Source organism: Amblyomma mixtum, chromosome 10 (assembly GCF_055824585.1).
Source record: "Amblyomma mixtum isolate Tamu chromosome 10, ASM5582458v1, whole genome shotgun sequence".
Taxonomy (NCBI): domain Eukaryota; kingdom Metazoa; phylum Arthropoda; class Arachnida; order Ixodida; family Ixodidae; genus Amblyomma; species Amblyomma mixtum.
The window spans coordinates 120,576,646-120,594,121 of NC_143021.1; the positions used below are offsets into that span (position 1 = coordinate 120,576,646).

A 17,476-nucleotide genomic window follows, 5' to 3' on the forward strand; every position below is an offset into this window, starting at 1 on the left:
TGAGTACTGGTACTCGATGTACCAGTAGGGACCGGTAGTGTGAAGAGGCCTTGCATGCCCTCAAGCAGCCATTGACTTTGCCTTCCGTGCTCCCCACTTTGATGAGGAAGCGCACACCATTCTTCACACTGATGCTAGTGGACAAGGCATCGGCGGTTCTTTTGCAATGCTTCATCATCATCATCATCATCATCAGCCTGACTACACCCACTGCAGGGCAAAGGCCTCTCCCATGTCTCTCCAATTAACCCTGTCCTTTGTCAGTTGCCGCCACTGTATCCCTGCAAACTTCTTAATCTCATCCGCCCACCTAACTTTCTGCCGTCCCCTGCTACGTTTGCTTTCTCTTGGAATCCACTCCGTTACCCTTAAGGACCAGCGGTTATCTTGCCTTCGCATTACATGCCCTGCCCAAGCCCATTTCTTCCTCTTGATTTCAACTAGGATGTCATTAACCCGCGTTTGTTCCCTCACCCACTCCGCCCTCTTCCGATCTCTTAACGTTACACCTATCATTTTCCTTTCCATAGCTCGCTGCGTTGTTCTTAACTTAAGCTGAACCCTCTTTGTTAGCCTCCACGTTTCTGCCCCATAGGTGAGTACCGGTAGGATACAGCTGTTGTATACTTTTCTCTTCAGGGATATTGGTAAGCTACCATTCATGATCTGAGAGAACCTACCATATGCGCTCCACCCCATTCGTATTCTTCTAGTTATTTCCCTCTCATGATCCGGATCTGCGGTCACTACCTGCCCTAAGTAGACATATTCTCTTACTACTTCCAGCACCTCGCTACCAATTGCGAACTGCTGTTCCCTTGCTAGGCTGTTGAACATTACTTTGGTTTTCTGCATGTTAATTCTTAGCCCCACCGTTCTGCTCTGCCTGTCTAACTGATTGATCATGCTTTGCAGTTCTTGTCCTGAGTGGCTTAGCAAGGCAATGTCATCAGCGAATCGCAAATTACTCAGGTATTCTCCATTAACTCTTATCCCCAACTGTTCCCATTCCAGTCCCCGGAATACCTCCTGTAAGCAGGCAGTGAAGAGCATTGGCGAGATCGTGTCTCCCTGCCTGACCCCTTTCCGTATTGGAATTTTATTGCTGACTTTATGGAGAACTATAGTAGCTGTGCAGTCGTTATAAATATCTTCCAATATTTTCACATAACACTCTTCTACACCCTGATTCCGCAATGCCTGCATAACAGCTGAGGTTTCCACCGAGTCAAATGCTTTCTCGTAATCAATGAAGGCTATATATAAGGGTTGGTTATATTCTGCGCATTTCTCTATCACCTGATTGATAGTGTGAATGTGGTCTATTGTCGAGTATCCTTTACGAAAGCCTGCCTGATCATTTGGTTGACTAAAGTCCAAGGTTGTCCTGACTCTATTAGCGATTACCTTAGTAAATACCTTGTAGGCAACGGACAATAAGCTGATTGGTCTGTAATTCTTCAAGTCCTTCACATCTCCTTTCTTATGAATTAAGATAATGTTAGGGTTCTTCCAAGCTTCTGGTACTCTCGAGGTCACAAGGCATTGCGTATAGAGGGTGGCTAGTTTTTGTAGCACAATCTCTCCTCCGTCCTTCAACAAATCTGCTGTTACCTGATCCTCACCAGCTGCTTTCCCTCTTTGCATTGCTCCTAAGGCTTTCTTTACTTCCTCCTTCGTTACTGGCAGGATGTCCCATTGCTGTGCTTGACTGCCTCCATCAGTAACTTGATGATTACATTCCTCGGTAAGGTCCGTTGTAGCGACCACAGAATGGTAAGGTCTCGTGTTAGCTTAGATTTGCAATGCTTCACTACGTCTCAAGAGCAAGTTCTGGCGCACGCCAGCCATTCCCTTACTGCAGCTGAGCTTAACTACTCAATAGCAGAACAAGAATGTCTCGCTGTTATTTCGTCTGTCCAAAAATTTCGCCCCTACTTGTATGGTTGCCATTTCACCATAGTTACAGATCACCACGCACTGTGTTGGCTGTCAGCATTAAAGAACTTATCCAGTTGCCTGGGTGACTGGGTGTTCTGCCTTCAAGAGTACACGCTTACCATCACGCACATATCCGGCAGAAAACACCTCGACAATGACACCCTATCTCACTGCCCATTAGCTTCTGCTCTCGCACTTCCACCTGCAACCTCTTCTACACTCTGCCTTTCATGTCCGCCTTCCGTTGATCATCTGGATGCTGCACCCATCGCTGTGGCTCCGGTGGATATCCGCATTGATTTCCCGTACCAGCAGCTGGCTGATCCCTACTGCTGCACAGTCACTGCTTGTCTCTACGGTCAATCAGCAGCACCCAACTGTCGCTTCCGACATCAGCTCTGCCAGTTCCGATTCCAGCATGGAACATCGCTACACTTGCCACCGTATGAGTCACCGGTGGGTTCCCGTTGTTCCTTGGTCCCCTTGTCATCCGAGTTTTAGAAGCTTACCGCAACGACGTCACTGCCGGTCATTTAGGTCACCACAAAATGTACAACCATATCAAGAGCCGCTACTTCCGGCCTGGCCTTTCTACAAGCGTCGCCAAGTACAGGGTCCGTCAAAAGTTCCAAGGCCACAGGGTTTGCTTTTGAGCAGCATAGTCGAGCTGTTGAGATACCTTCGAAGCTCAAAATATCTGTAGAGAATAGAAGAAGAATCGTTCTACCATCTGAGAACCTCGATAGCTCTATCGGAATCTTAAGTGCCAGGATATACCGATGAAAAGCGGACCATGTGGCCTAGGAACTTTTGACGGACCCTGTACATACCATCCTGCCCCTCTTGCCAGCATCGTAAGCGGTCAACATCTCCTCCTGCTGCCCCCTTGCAACCTCTTCCTTGCCCATCTGTGCCTTTCGACTCTGTCGCCATCGACTTGTTTGGCCATCTACCCACCACGCTAGCTGGCCACCGTTGGGTTGTCACCGTCACTGACCACCTGACACAGTACAGTGAAGCAGATGCTCTACAATCCGGTGCCTCTTCTGAAGTCACCAACTTCTTCCTGCACGTGGTAATCTTGCGCCATGGTGCTCCCCGTATCCGGGTTAGCGACCATAGGAAGACGTTTCTTTCACAAGTACTTGAGGAGGTACTTCATGCAGCCAACACCATCCACAGGACATCCTCCAGCTATCATCCTCAAACCAATGGCCTCATCGAGTGTTTTCCCCGCACGTTGCCCGACATAGTATCCATGTACACCAGTCCCGACCTCAGGAACTGGGACATTTTCCCCTCTGTCACCTTTGCATATAATTCCGCAATTCAGCGTGCCACTTCTTCCCTTTCTTCCTGGTTTACGGCTGCCAACCTTCATCTGTATGCGACGCCACCTCCTTCACCGCCCCAGTCTTTCTGCCCACGTCACTGGGCGAACAGTTCCCTTCTTGTATGGCCCACTGTGATCACCTTGTGTGCATCAACACTGAAGTCGCCCAGCAAGTACAAAAACACCGTTACGATCAGCACCACCGTACTGTCCCCATTCAATCCTGTGATGAAGTTCTCCTTTGGACACCTGTCCACACTCCTGGCTTGTGCGAGAAGTTTCTTCATCACTTCATTGGGCCTTACACGGTATTATAACAAACCTCTCCCGTCAACTACAGTGTTGCCCTTTTCCACACCAGTGCCAATCATTGCCGACGCTCAGAAAAGGCCATTCACCTGTAGGGCCGGGCTGTCCTGGAATGAAGACATTCATCGAAGCGGTGGCTCACAATATTTTGGGTCTGTTATATCCCACAGAAAACGCCTCTCTTCAATCATTGCGATCAGGTCATTTTCCTGGTGGCACAAGAACAACGGCGGCATGTTCACGTGCGGAACTGGCACACTCGTCTGGCGGTGTCTACATGGGTGGTTCTCACGCACAGCCATGTCAAGACATTGCTGGAGCTCACGGCCGAGGCGGTCCCTACATGAGGCGCAAGCCATTCCTTTTGGCTCCCTACATGGCTCCATTCATCATCAGAAAGTGCACGCTTGCAAGAGGGATCCTAGGAAACGTGCTTTATCAAGGCAGCCCCATCCGCCAGCTGACAGTGGCCACGGCGGCCTTCCTGTTTGTATGCACCTGCTTGCAAGACGCTGTACCACGGCAGGCAGCATTGCAACGAAAGGAAACGCTCTTTCTTGCACTTTGAAAATGTTTCCAAGCACAAAAGGCACAAAAGTGGCGAATCACCGCAAAGTGCTTGCTTTGGTTGGCTGGTTTATTGGGGTTTAACATCTCGAAGTCACTCAGGCTAAGAAGGTCGCCATAGTGAAGGCCTCCAGAAGTTTCGACCACCCGGGGTTCTTTAACGTGCACTGACATCGCACAGTGCATGGGCCACTAGAATTTTGCCTCCATCAAAATTTGAAAGCAGTGGCCGGGATCGAACCCGTGTATTTCAGGTCAGTAGCTGAGCGCCATAACCACAGAGCCACCGCGGTGTCTCCAGGAAATTCGCCCGGCCAGCGAACAGGGCAAACGGGGCCCACGAACACTTTTTGTTTATTCTTGTGGTTACCAAAAGCTGTCATACCGAGGCAACACCCCAGCAAACCATTCTTGTTTCTCAGCCATTCATGCAGTGTCACAAGAATTGTGAAGAGAGTTCGTTAGGCGACTAGCTGACAGCTTGCTAGCGAACGTATTTGGTCGATGTCACTGCTGTGTTCCCGCAGTGTGACACGGGCTTACGTGTCACAGGCACCCCCCTAAACATACCTCTCTCTGGGCAGGCACATGAGTGCCTACCCAGAGAGAGGTATGTTTAGGGGATGCATGCAACATGTAAGCCCGTGTCGGAAGAGATCAGAAGCAGGCAGAGTGGGTGAGAGAACAAACGCGGGTTAATGACATCCTTGTCGAGATCAAGAGGAAGAAATGGGGGCTTGGGCAGGGCATGTAATGCGAAGGCAAGATAACCGCTGCTCCTTAAGGGTAACGGAGTGGATTCCAAGAGAAGGCAAACGTAGCAGGGGGCGCCAGAAAGTTAGGTGGGCGGATGAGATTAAGAAGTTTGAGGGGATATCAGATGGCTGCAACTGGCAAAGAAGGACCGGGTTAATTGGGGGGAGACATGGGAGAGGCCCTGCAGTGGGCGTACTCAGGCTAAAGATGATGATGATGATGACGAGTGCACCAGTCTACGTCAAACACGACCCTCACAGCTGCATTTCCATGAAGGCGAAATGCGGGAGGCACCCGTGTGCTGCACGATGTCAGTGCACATTAAAGATTGTCACCCATCCCAACCCCCTTCCCCAGTGCACAGTGGCAGGGGGAGATTATGACCCCACCTGTGGTGGCCCTGGGCGGGTAGGCGGCGGGTGATCCCTCCTCCTGGGGCTTGGTGAAGACGGGCGGGGTCTCCCCAAACACGATGATCATCACCTGGATCAGGCCCAGCAGGTCCGACGAGGCCTGCCACAACAGAGGACGACGGGCAGGTCAGAATCAAATTAATCGTCAATCACTGGCTGCATCCACCGCAGGCACATCACACCCGTCAGCTTCCAATTAATCTTGTCCTGTGTCAGCCACGGCCACATATATTCCAAGTGCTGTAAAATTACTAATGAGGGTAAAATGGAAGGCATTTTGTTGACCTAAAGTGCAGTGAGGCGAAAGCCTTAAGCACGGTGTTGCTGCTTGTGTCACTGATGTGTGGTTAAGATGTTAAGCTTCGCCTCTAAGAGTGGAATGCGACAGTGTCTTGCAACGCTGCCAGGGAGTCCACAGAATGCCATTGCCCGTTGGGCTGTACGCCTTGCTCGTCCATAAATTGGTTTTTGAGGAAAGGAAATGTATCTGTTTGGCATATCTGGGTGGACACCTAAACCTCGCCGTAAGGGAAGGGAGGAAGATGGGAGTGAACGAAGACACCGTTCTCACTAGACGTGCCTTTGTTCATTCCAAACCATCGAGCTGGCGTGGCGGAGTGGTAGCGTGCTTGTCTCGCACTCTGGACTCCGGGGTTCGATTCCCAAACTCAACCAATTTCCGACTCGGTTTTATTTATTTATGTGGCCTGATTAGAAAGGTTAATTGGGCTAATTGGGTGATTAATAATTAACTAAACTCATTCCCACTTGGAGCATCACTATACGATCCCTTTAATTGGTTACATGGTTACTACCCAAAGTACAATTGGCCCCGTTTGAAATTCACGCACTGTGATGTCACGACGATTTTGACCAATTGAAAAGCGTGACATATCTGTCGACAACTCCTGCTTACAACGATGAGGCATTAAAGGCTTCCGCCTTAAAAATGGTTTTGATTATATTGCACTGTACCCACCATACTATGTAGCCATACATTAAAAACGATTTTTTATTGAGCAGTTTTTTTTGCACCGAGGTACTAATCAATGAGTGATTAAAAATAATTATCATGGGGACAGACTAATTCATGAGAAAGGTCATTTCATTGTTGAAATCAGTATAGATAAACTGACCAAGGTGGTGCAGTTTCACAAGGACTGGGCTAAAAATAAGGAAAATAGGTCTAAGACCAGTGTCCCCCCTTAGGAGGCCGGCCCATTCCTCGACAGCTTCCCTCCCAAGCGTGCAGAGCAGAAGAGCAGGCAAACAGAGAGGCTCACGGGGTTCCACTCGTGCAGGTAGGGCAGGAAGACGCGCCCCGTCTGGTCCACGTGGCGGGACACCTTGATCTGCATGTAGGCGGTGGGCTTGACGTAGCACATGGGCGAGTTGTAGGGGTGCGTGTCCAGCAGCCAGATGCAGACGGGGATGTTGTAGGTGGCCCCCTTGTAGGTGACCGGGATGGTGCCGTCCAGGCAGAACAGCTCCTTCTTGGTGCCATCATTGAACACTGTTAAGGGGGGGGGGGATCAACATCCCTTCTTTTACCAGCACTGCCTTCCTTCTGTGCGGTCACCGGGAGATGGCTGCAAGCACTATGAAGGGGCAGGGTGCCGCTATGAATGTACAGTACGGTCCACTGTTAAAGGGAACATGCGATCGCATGGCCTCCGCGCTACGCGAAGCCATGTTGCCTAGATGCCGCGAGAATGGGCGGCATCAGGCACATGCGCGAAAAGACCAGCTGACATGCTTACTGTGCATGCATCTTATGCCGTAGATTCTCGCACATTCCGGGTGGCAGCGCTTCGCGAAGCCCGGAAGCCACGCGATCGCACGTTCCCTTTTGACAGTGGACCATACTGTACATGCCAAAAAGGTAGCAGTGCTCGGTGAATGCACGCCAGTGCAGCCTCAAGATCGAAAAAAACACACTGGTGGCGGTGTAAATCTGCAAAGAAGCATTAGCAGTTTATCTGAACCCTGCAAGGTGGGAAGAGTGTTTCAAAGGTGAGTTTTCTATTTTTCGACTTAGAGCGATGAAATCTGGCACAGTGGCTCAAAACAGCATCAAACAATCAGATATAGAGTTTCACAACGACAGCTTCAGCACTAGGTTCCCTCTGATCACTGTTTATGTGTTGTCACTTACGTGTGGAATGCCTCGCATGACAAAAAAAGCAGGCTACAGGCCTGTAAATGCTTGTAATATATTTACTAAGACGTGTGGTGTAAATCAAGACTCTCGTAATTTTTTAATTTCTCTGTTCTTTTTTAAACGACACAGTATGCATCTTCTCTTTATAGTTAGCGCAATTATCTTACGCTTTAATTAAAGGTACATTTATTTACTCTGATTACACCTCCTTTTATCTCAATCAACAATTCTGGTTTTCAAATTTGGTGCCATGGTTGCCTTCTCGTCCTCTTACAATATCCCCTGTCCCCTATAGTTGGCCACACAAGGTTAACCCTCGCCGCCAGGAAAAAAAGGAAAATCCAAGAAGTGAATAGGAGGCAGGAGAGTTGTGAGAAAGAAGATAGGAAAGTGAAAGATGGAGGGGAGGACAGGAAAAGGCGACTGCCGATTTCCCCCGGTCGGGTCAGGCCGGAGGTGCCGTCTACAGGAAGCTGGAGCCAAAGCGGTGTGTTGATGATGACAAAAGTATTTTTGTGGCATCTGTGGCCAGAGAGCGTTATGGCCCAAGGTATTTTTCTTCCACTCAAGGTGGGGTCCAAGACCCAGTTTCCAAGCATTTCACCCTGAAATAAGTTGAGCACCAGACCAGGGGAAATCTTGCGCCCATTGTATGTCACTGGTGGGTACCCGGCGGCACTGGGGATCGAACCCCGCATCTCTTGCATGCGAACTGAATGCTCATCCACTAGGCTACCGCTGCGGTCAAGGCAATGTGTTGCCTCTGCCGAGGGGTTTAACCCTTTCAGGCGCTTTGTACACAATTGTGTAAGCGGCAAACTGACACCTTTTTCTGGGAAAGTGGAGCACTTAAGAGTGATTTCGTCATTTCAGTCAAATTGAGCACCCTCCTTGTTGAAAATAAGTTGCTTTTTGGTACCATGTAGCGAATGCAGTAATATTTCACATAGGAGTGAGCTAGGTAGCACTGTGTCCGCCATTTCTGTGCAGACAGATTCTGCCAAGAGTGAAAACATCGATGGTGTTTGCTCAGTTTCGAGCGTAATGTGCATCTTCGAAACACAAAGTGATTCCACGATCCCTAGGGTGTTCACCTGACACACGAGAACATTTCGATGGTACTATTTCTAACAAATCTGACACACTTTGTGCGGAATTCTCCACATCATCGTAAGAACTGACCTACTGGTCTTTCACGCTCGAAAACTAACACATTCCCTTTCTTGAGGCCTGAGTGTACTACTTAGGCGAGAAAATAATTTATTTCAGTCAAAACAAAAAATGGCGCCTGAAAGAGTTAAAGGTCCAAATGCTTGGCAATGGCTCAACCACCAGGATCCCCTTTTTCTCAAACATGGTGATGCCACGCACGGCTAAGAGCGGGTGCTCGGGTCCGTGGTGACGCACTGCTCATCATCATCCCCCAACTGCGGGGATGTCCCTGCAGATGCTCAGGAACCCGTGGTGTCGCAACTCGCCCATGCGGGGGGGGAGCTGACACGTGCATCTGTATATATACACCCATCACCGACAATAAGGGGCAGTTGTTCAAGACACAAGGTGAGGCGGTTGTCTTCACGGCTCTCCGGCTTCACCGGTGTAGTTGGACAGGACACAAGATCATCCACAACATAGTTCCAGTTTCAAAAGGGTGGAAATTTGGGCTGGTTGGTGCATGATCTTAGGAATAAAAAACAGCGCAAACGGGGACAAAGCAAAGAGAGGGACACGACGCTGTCGTGTCCCTCTCTCTGCTTCGTCCCCGTTTGCGCTGTTTTTTATTCCTTAGTTCCAGTTTCTTTCAGGAGACGTGCCAGTGCCATTGGACCGTCCTGTTCACACATGCACCCCCCCCCCCCCCCCCCCTCCCCATGTTTGAGCTGGGATAAAAGCCGCTGGTTTTTAAACTGATCTATCACTGCTTTAAACCATGACGATTGGCTTTGGTATCCGTGCCCTGCTAACATTGTATAAGTTTATTCTTTTGGTTTTATTCTTTTGGTATCCGTGTGCTGCTAATATTGAATAATTTTATTCTTTTTTGTTCTGTAACAATGTAAGTTCACTCCTGCTTGGGCTAAGCAGTGGCCTGCAGTATTATGAAATAAATAAATAGAAATAAATAAATATACTACATAGAGGTACGCTACAGAAGCGCTCCCATCTGAATTTGCTTCAGAAGATTTACTACACTGATCAAACATTAAAGAAGCTCTGAAAGGGGTTCTCAATAAGGTTGCAGCATGCTAGGATGCCAAAGGATGCCACTCCACAAATATCCTCCAGAAATAATAATTTTTCGAATGCGCTTGTTAGAAGCAGAGTTATCTGCCGTCAAAATTTGAATTTCAGCGTCTCCGTGCTTTTCCCTCTCCGCTTGTCACTTTTTGCACGCTGAAAGGCCGACACTCCACCGCTGGCCCCAGTGCTCACGCACACAGAAATTCCCAGGGGAGGGTGGGGGGGGGGGGGGGGGGGAGCTTCCTGACCTGCTGGGGCAATGCGGCTGACCGGTCGTGAATATAACCAATAGCCATCTCTTACACGGCGTACGCAGAAGCGTGAAACGGAAGAGGGCATGAGCAAGAAAAAGTCACCCGAAAAATGTCGCCAACTTACGCACGTGACTGTGTCCGCTGCTGTGTGTACAAGTGCATTATTTGTCTCAGGTGTTCGTGACAACACAATGCAATGATTGAGCGTGTTTATGTACTCTCATCGAAAGGTGCTTCAGAGGCACAGCCCCTTTAAAAACTGGTTTTCTTCAGCAAGAGATGTTGTCGGGCTAGTTGGCTTGATACTTGTAATGCCATGAAAGGTTATGCGCAAAAAAAGACGACACGAAGAGAGAAGACACGACAGGACGAGCGCAAACTAACAACTAGTTTATTCAGAAGTTGACACCTCTAAATATAAGACGATGAGGTGCACGTGCGGTGGATACACCCACAGCATGCCTTGTAAACGTGATAACACCATCATACCCTACAAGATAGATCTTAACAAAGCCGACTCGCTTCTGTACAAGTAAAGAAAAGTAGTGCTGATGCAACTGTGCGCATTCTTAAAGGGAAGCTGAAGAGTTTTTCGAATTCGTTAAAATGCTCACGTGTGGATGTGGCAACTTTATAAATCATGCGGGTAAATTTTTTTTACACATTCATAACTTAGGAGCGACGTAATCGCCGTTTAAAATTACGCGGTAGCTCCGCCCCCCGTGGTCTGCCGAGCGCTGCTGATGACCCTGACGATGCGAGCCAAAACCGGAAACCGCGGAGTGGTGACGTAAACACCGGTGATCCATCGCTTCAGAGCCTCCGCGGCCGTGCTTGTTTCTGCGTGCGTGCCATCATAAGCTGCTTCGAGCTGCCGTGTGTTTCTTTATTTGTGCGTTTTTATGTTTGTGGTGAGGTACAGAAAGGTGTGCAGCATCGAATGAAGCGGTGGACCCATCATGCCAGCGTTCTGTGCAGCCCTCGGCTGCACGAACATCCGCGGCCGCGACGATGTGGTCTTTCATTATTTCCCTCAAAAAAAGAACCTCTCCGCGAAGTGAGCTGCTGCTGTGAAGCGAAGGGATTTCAAGCCGTCAAAGGCAACAGTGCTATGCTCTGGCCATTTTCGTGATTAGAACTATCACCAGAGCCTGTCGACAATGCATTCACTGGGCATGTCAACAGTCAGCTTGACTGAAACCCGGTGCAATACCGTCTGTGTTCTGATAATTTCATTAATTTCTTGGCAGCACCAGCAGTCTTCTTCATTCTACACTGGAATGCAGCGGACGGAGGAACACCTGTTTTGGAAGTAGAGTGTTTACAATGACATCACCCAACTGCCAGGAATACATTTCTATTAACGCATGTAGTCGTAAAGAATTGCCGACTGCCGCATGGCTTCATACATTAATAATAATATTATATAATTGCGCGCCAAGTGTGCTACAGCCAGCCTTGCGATTCGTCCTGCTCGGTTGCAGCACGAGTCCATCTAGTTAGTGAAAAAATCCCTTGCCGCTAGATCTGAGAACAAGCACGATAAAGGCGGCGCAAACGGATGAAAGTATTCTTACAAGAACTTGTAGCATGAACCAACTCGCCTAAGCAAGGATTTTAATTTACTGCTAGCTCCCATCTTGGCACGCAAAACGGAAGGCGCACGTTTGTCACCTAGACGAGTTTTGTCGCAAAGCGCTGCGAACTTGTATGTTATGAATCGAGCCGGCATGCAGCTACTATGAAGTGGTGCAAGCATAAAATTTGCGTGTAAAAAGAGCCTGGCAACTTCTTGCGCATGCCAATGATCTTTGTGGATTACAAGCAGATTTGTGGCAGCACTGACAAGCGGCAAGACAAAAATGCCGACGATCGCATCCCGCTTACATCGTATTAGGAAAATTACGTCAGGCAGTGCTATACTGCATTTGCTCACCTCAAAATTTATCCATTGTATCTCTGAATGTAGTTTGGCAAGAAAAGTATACTTACTAAAGTCATTTCCAACACGTGGAGATGCTGACACTTCGCTTTCGTTCGAGTCAAAATCACGGCTTGCACCAGCAACGTTTCTTTCTTGGAAAGGGTTGCTCTTTGCAATCGGTTCTATTATGTAGGGGATGACGCCAAGATACTCCGGGTAATCTTCGATGTGTTCCATCGTCAAATAAGGAAAATAACAACCTCGAACCGCCGAGTACCGCGGTTCATGTGCAGCGGCGGCGGCCGAGCCGACCGAGCCAGCGCCACTGTTGACGTCACGAGGCGCCCAACCAATCACAGGCGGCAACGAGGCGCGCGAGCTCGCCCGAGGCTGCCGCTGCACTTCTCGCCAAAATAAAATAGGTTTGCGCTTTCCTTTGCCTAATTTCGACGAGAAATTCGAATTCCGAGGGTGGAAAACTGTAAAGTGCATCTCTCCACTCATTTTCTGGGAAACCTTTCAGCATCCCTTCAGACCAAGAAGGATTCCATTATTTCTCGCGTCACAGCGTTGCTGCCCTGGCCAACAGTGATCGTGCAGGGGAGCATGAGCGCACGTTAAGTGATAAGGTGAGTGGCACAAATTTGGCCGAACATTGCCGAAAATGCCAGTGCAGACCTCGACTGAATGAGATTAAGATTCTTGGCCAGGGTAGCAACACTGTGGCGCGAGACATAATGGAATCCTTCTTCATCAAGAATGCACACAACTGTGTCAGCAATACGCCTCTTACCTTGTATAGAAGTGAGTCACTTTGTTAAAATCTGTCTTGTAGGATATGATAGTGTTATCGCGTTTACCACGCATACTGTGGGTGTATCTGTCGCACGTGCACCTACTTGTCTTATATTTAGAGGTGTCAACTTCTGAGTAAACTAGTTGTTAGTTTGTGCTCGTCCTGTCGTGTCTTCTCTCTTCGTGTCGTCTTTTTTTGCACATAACATTTCATGGCATTACCGGTTTTCTTCTTTCTCCACCAGGTGAGTCTCCAGTCACCAATTAAAAGTTCAGGCCTTGTCTGCTCCGCTTCCTAATTGCCACAATGAGTGGCACCGCCCTTCTAGCTAGAAATGAAGGTACTACACTGCCCCTCTCTACAGTGCCCCTGGGGCATGTACGAGGGATAAATGGATGCACAAAAGAAACTACACAGGAGAGAACTAGCAAAAAGGGAGTGATTACTCACTGACATCCACCCAAGCGCAGCCATACGGCTACAAAGGAAAGCTATACAGCTTTCTCAGAAACTTCGCAGTTAGAGAAAAATTCGTCCTGGTCCAGGGTTAGAACCGGGGACCACCGCTTCACCGGAGCAGTCGCTCTACCAACTGAGCTAACCGGGACGGCAAGCTTATGGTAGGGCGAGAGCGAATTTATGAATAGCTCTTAGTGGGAACTGTGTTGGTCAAATGTTTAGGGTCAAATGTCAATTCGCTCTCGCTCTACCATAAGCTTGCCATCCCGGTCAGCTCAGTTGGTAGAGCAACTGCTCCGGTGAAGCAGTGGTCCCCGGTTCGAACCCCGGACCAGGACGAATTTTTCTTTAACTACGAAGTTTCTGAGAAAGCTGTATAGCTTTCCTTTGTAGCCGTATGGCTGCGCTCAGGTGGATGTCAATGAGTAATTACTCCCTTATTGCAAATCTACTCCAACTGGGGGTTTCCCCTAAAAAGTTTACCAGGAGAGAACTAGCTGTCAGCTCCAGTCAGGCCTCTTCCACAAATCCCAAGTGCGAACAAAAGAAGAGTGCCCTCCTCACCAAACTGTGCAGAGGTGGGCGACAGGTTCCGGTAGTGCTGCAGGGCATTGGTGATGTCCTTCTTGGCCTGATCCGCATAGTGGTACTGCGGAACCCAGTGAGACCACACACACACTTCATTAGGGTGCGACTGGCAAAGACCAGGCACTGAGAATTTTTTCACTCATTCAGACACACCCGCAAAACGGGACGCGTTCACACGGCGAAGAAATACACATGGACAGCGCTGTCCATGTGTATTTCTTCGCCGTGTGAATGCGTAACATGCACCAACTGGCCCAACAAGCTACGCTTCTTCAATCAGACACACTCTTTCTGGGCCCATGCAGGAGTGGTTACCTAAAATACTGCACAGCTGTGTGCAGAAAAAAAATAAAAACAAATGGTTGGTTGGTTGGTTTATGGGGTTTAACGTCCCAAAGCGACTAAGGCTATGAGAGACGCCGTAGTGGAGGGCTCCGGAAATTTGGACCACCTGGGGTTCTTTAACGTGCACTGACATCGCTCACGCTAATAAAACACAAAATGGATGGAACAGGGACAATTAAAGGGAAAAACTGAGGGGACGCCCAAGTCTCCTTAAGAGTGGAAAGTGACAGCGTCAGACTTCACATTTGTCGCAACTTCTGTGCATGTTTGTGCCAGTTTCTTTGCAAATGTTGGTCCATCTCAAATGCTGCATTTGGACTGCTAGCTACAGCAGCATACATCCACTATGCCGTGATGGTGCTGACATACACCACATGGCCGCACGGTCTTTCATGCCATCTTTTTTGTGCTGTGAGAAAAGTGAACACGTACCAACTAGCCCAAATGTCTGCTTTATGCAGCAGAACAATGCTTCTGCAGTAATTCACTCGATTTGGCCGTTGCGTCGATATCATTAATATCGGACTACACTTGCTCCTCGAGAAGTGGCACTGTTCTGGCACGACACTTTTTGGTCTCCTCGATTTGGTTGCACTTTCTGCACCAGTTCAGGCGGCGCTGCCCTCGCGCCCTCGATTTGCCAGTGCAGCTAGAGCCACCTACACTTCGGCACTCAATTTGATGCAGTGCTGCACGAGTTCTCCTGCACTTTTGCACTAGCCTCCCGGTGAGTTCTCTTCTCATGCAAGTCATGCAAGGTGCGGCTATTTCCTCGTTGGCGTTGCATAACCCTTCTCGCAGCGCCGCCCCTCCTCCTCCGCTCTAAGAGTGCGTTCGCCGTATTTTCCCATTTTCGTTTGTTTACTGGATGTTTCTATTGCACTGATCTGTGCATATTGCTTGAATTATTGAACTTCGGTTTTCCCGCATTGAACTTACACTGATACCGCGAAAACGCTACCACGTTCAGGAATTGCCGGATAAGTGTTGTATTTGGCATTCGAGGGAAAAGGCAAGAAATTAATTTATGCTTTGAGCAAATGCAGCGGGAATGAAACAGACTAGATGCAGCATCACTATTCTCTCCATACACTTTTTGAGAGCTGGATGCATTCCTTCTAGGACTGTGGCAAGCAGTAGGTGAACTTCACACAAATTTATTTCCCTCCAGTACAAAGCAAGGAGTGCAAACATTATAAGAAAACCCAAGTCGCGGCTACGAATAATTAAACCAAGGTGCACAGATCAGTGCAATAGAAACATCCAGTAAACAACCGCAAATGGGAAAATACGACGAACACACAGCTAGAGTGGAGGAGGAGGGGCGGCGCTGCGAGGAGGGTTAGGCAATGCCAACGAGGAAAGAGCCCAAGGTACTTCGCGCTCTGTAGCAGACGGCTCCATGGCCACGCTTGTTTTAGTGAGCGGTGTTGAGACCATGGTTGAGACAGCTGCATACCTGTGCTAGACGTGGCATCTACACCGTGCTCTCACTAAACAGCTGAAATGACAGTGTGCGTACGTGTGTGTGTGCGCACATGTGCACATGCGTAAGCGAATGGCGGGCATATGGTGCACTACGTATCGGTTCTCATCTTTCTGTCCAGCCTCGCATGTTGCTTTACACCACTTCTCTTTTGTGTGCAAATATTATTACTACTCGCAGCACGATGGAGCATTTGTATAAGAGGCAGATGGTGAGATGTTTTTCAATACGTGGGTGATCGCAACGTTTGTGATGACTCGCTACGACGTCAGTATACCTCCGCTTACAGCAGTGATCGACTGGCCTTGTGGTCGCCGTCAGCCCACACCTTTGCCTGCCAGTTGATCTCCGATAGTCACTCTGCCGTCACCGTCTGGCGACAGTGAATGTGAGTTGTTGAGTTCAAATATAGTCCGAGTTATCAGACAACTCTTTTCTTCTGTAACTGCGGCAGTCACTTTTCGATAGAACGGCAACAGCCTGAATCACATGTATGGACTGTCAAAGACTGTCTCGAGCAGAAGTCTGAGTAACCTCTCGAATTCAAAGCTTGTTGCCTCTTCAAAGCACCCGTTGAATCAGTGACGGTTGACCGGCCTGCGACACTTTACACAATGCAATGGAAAGGACGGTGTCAAATTCTTCCTCACTTTTGAAATTTACAAATTTCTGAGCCACTCCACTAGATGTGTCGTTTCGTCCAAATGCTAGCACAGCTAGCACAATCCTGCGCATATGTCAAACCACGTGACAGACACCAACAAACGGCCGCAGCAGACGAACTTTCTGCACTCTTGCATTCCATTTGGCCGCTGCACGGAGAGCACTAGTGTCAGGCTACACTCGCGCCGCAAGAACTGCCACGGCACTTTTGTGAACTAGTGCAGCGTGCAGCCAAATCGAGGAGGCCTTTTGTGAACTAGTGCAGAAAGTGCAGTCATATAGAGGAGGCCTACGGTTTGCTCGTAAAACTGGTTCTGCGGTCAGGAAAGTTTCTTTTTGGTGTAAGGCTACAGCCAACCAATTCGCAAGGTGAAAGCGGCTAACAGCGCGGACAAGCTAGCTCTGACAAGTGGAGTCGATAACGGCCAGGGCCGAGTGAGCGACGGTTCCAGCCTCTGTTTCAGTGAACACAAGGGGTACGTGACTTCCCCGCCACACACGGAAAATGAGTGCGATGATTACCAGCAGTCAACGGAAAACATCCGTCACGCGCGATTTTGGCTACAGTGCGTGTACTACAACTCGGCGGGGCAGTGAACGCCGCTTCGGACAGTCGAGGGCCCCGATTAGGCCGCGGTGAGGCAAACCAGACGTGCTCTGCACGATAGGGAGCCTCATGCAGCTTTTCTTTTTGTCTTTTTAACGCTGTATTGAGGCATATGACCCGCTGTCAGGAAACTGTCGATTCCAGCGAAGCGGTGGTTCCGTGACGGAAACCATCCCCCCCCCCCCCCCCCCCCCGTCCCCCACCGCCCTTCCCCCTCCAAGACTGCACAAAACAGCAGTACTGCAACACTGCAGCCAGTGACCGCACAACAGATCACCACTACGCGAAGACGCCGACTGCGTCGTGCTGACTTACCTTTGTAAGTAGGGACGACAGGTACTGGTCCAGAGACTGGGGCATTTCCGCAGAGGCGATCGGTTCGAACGGGCTAGCACACACTGCTCGAATGACGCACACTAGGGCAGGGACGCCGTAAACACACACACGGCGACGCTGTTCACTGCAGTGTCCATGAAAGCTCTTAAAAGCCAACGCACAGCCACACACCACACAGAGAGAGTGAACTCCTACCAACACCCATCAGCGCTCACGATAGTGCGACCGCCAGCAACATCACTGCAACAAGTTCACAAACCACCCAGTCAAGATCCCCACTGCTCCCTATGAGGCCTA

General features: G+C 49.2%; 1 protein-coding gene across 2 annotated transcripts in view; it reads right to left on the reverse strand.

Annotated features, from left to right (window-relative positions):
- Positions 1-17,476, reverse strand: part of TSG101 (tumor susceptibility gene 101) — a 50,478-nt gene extending 33,002 nt beyond the window's left edge. The window contains exons 1-4 of one of the 2 annotated variants that reach the window (XM_089562542.1): positions 17,159-17,476; positions 13,719-13,803; positions 6,603-6,832; positions 5,296-5,419 (exon numbers count right to left, since the gene is read on the reverse strand). In XM_089562542.1, coding sequence (XP_089418668.1) covers positions 5,296-5,419; positions 6,603-6,832; positions 13,719-13,803; positions 17,159-17,203 — 484 coding nt within the window. In that variant the 5' untranslated portion in view covers positions 17,204-17,476. The remainder of the gene's footprint in view (positions 1-5,295; positions 5,420-6,602; positions 6,833-13,718; positions 13,804-17,158) is intronic. The other variant, XM_089562541.1, reaches the window with a different exon arrangement.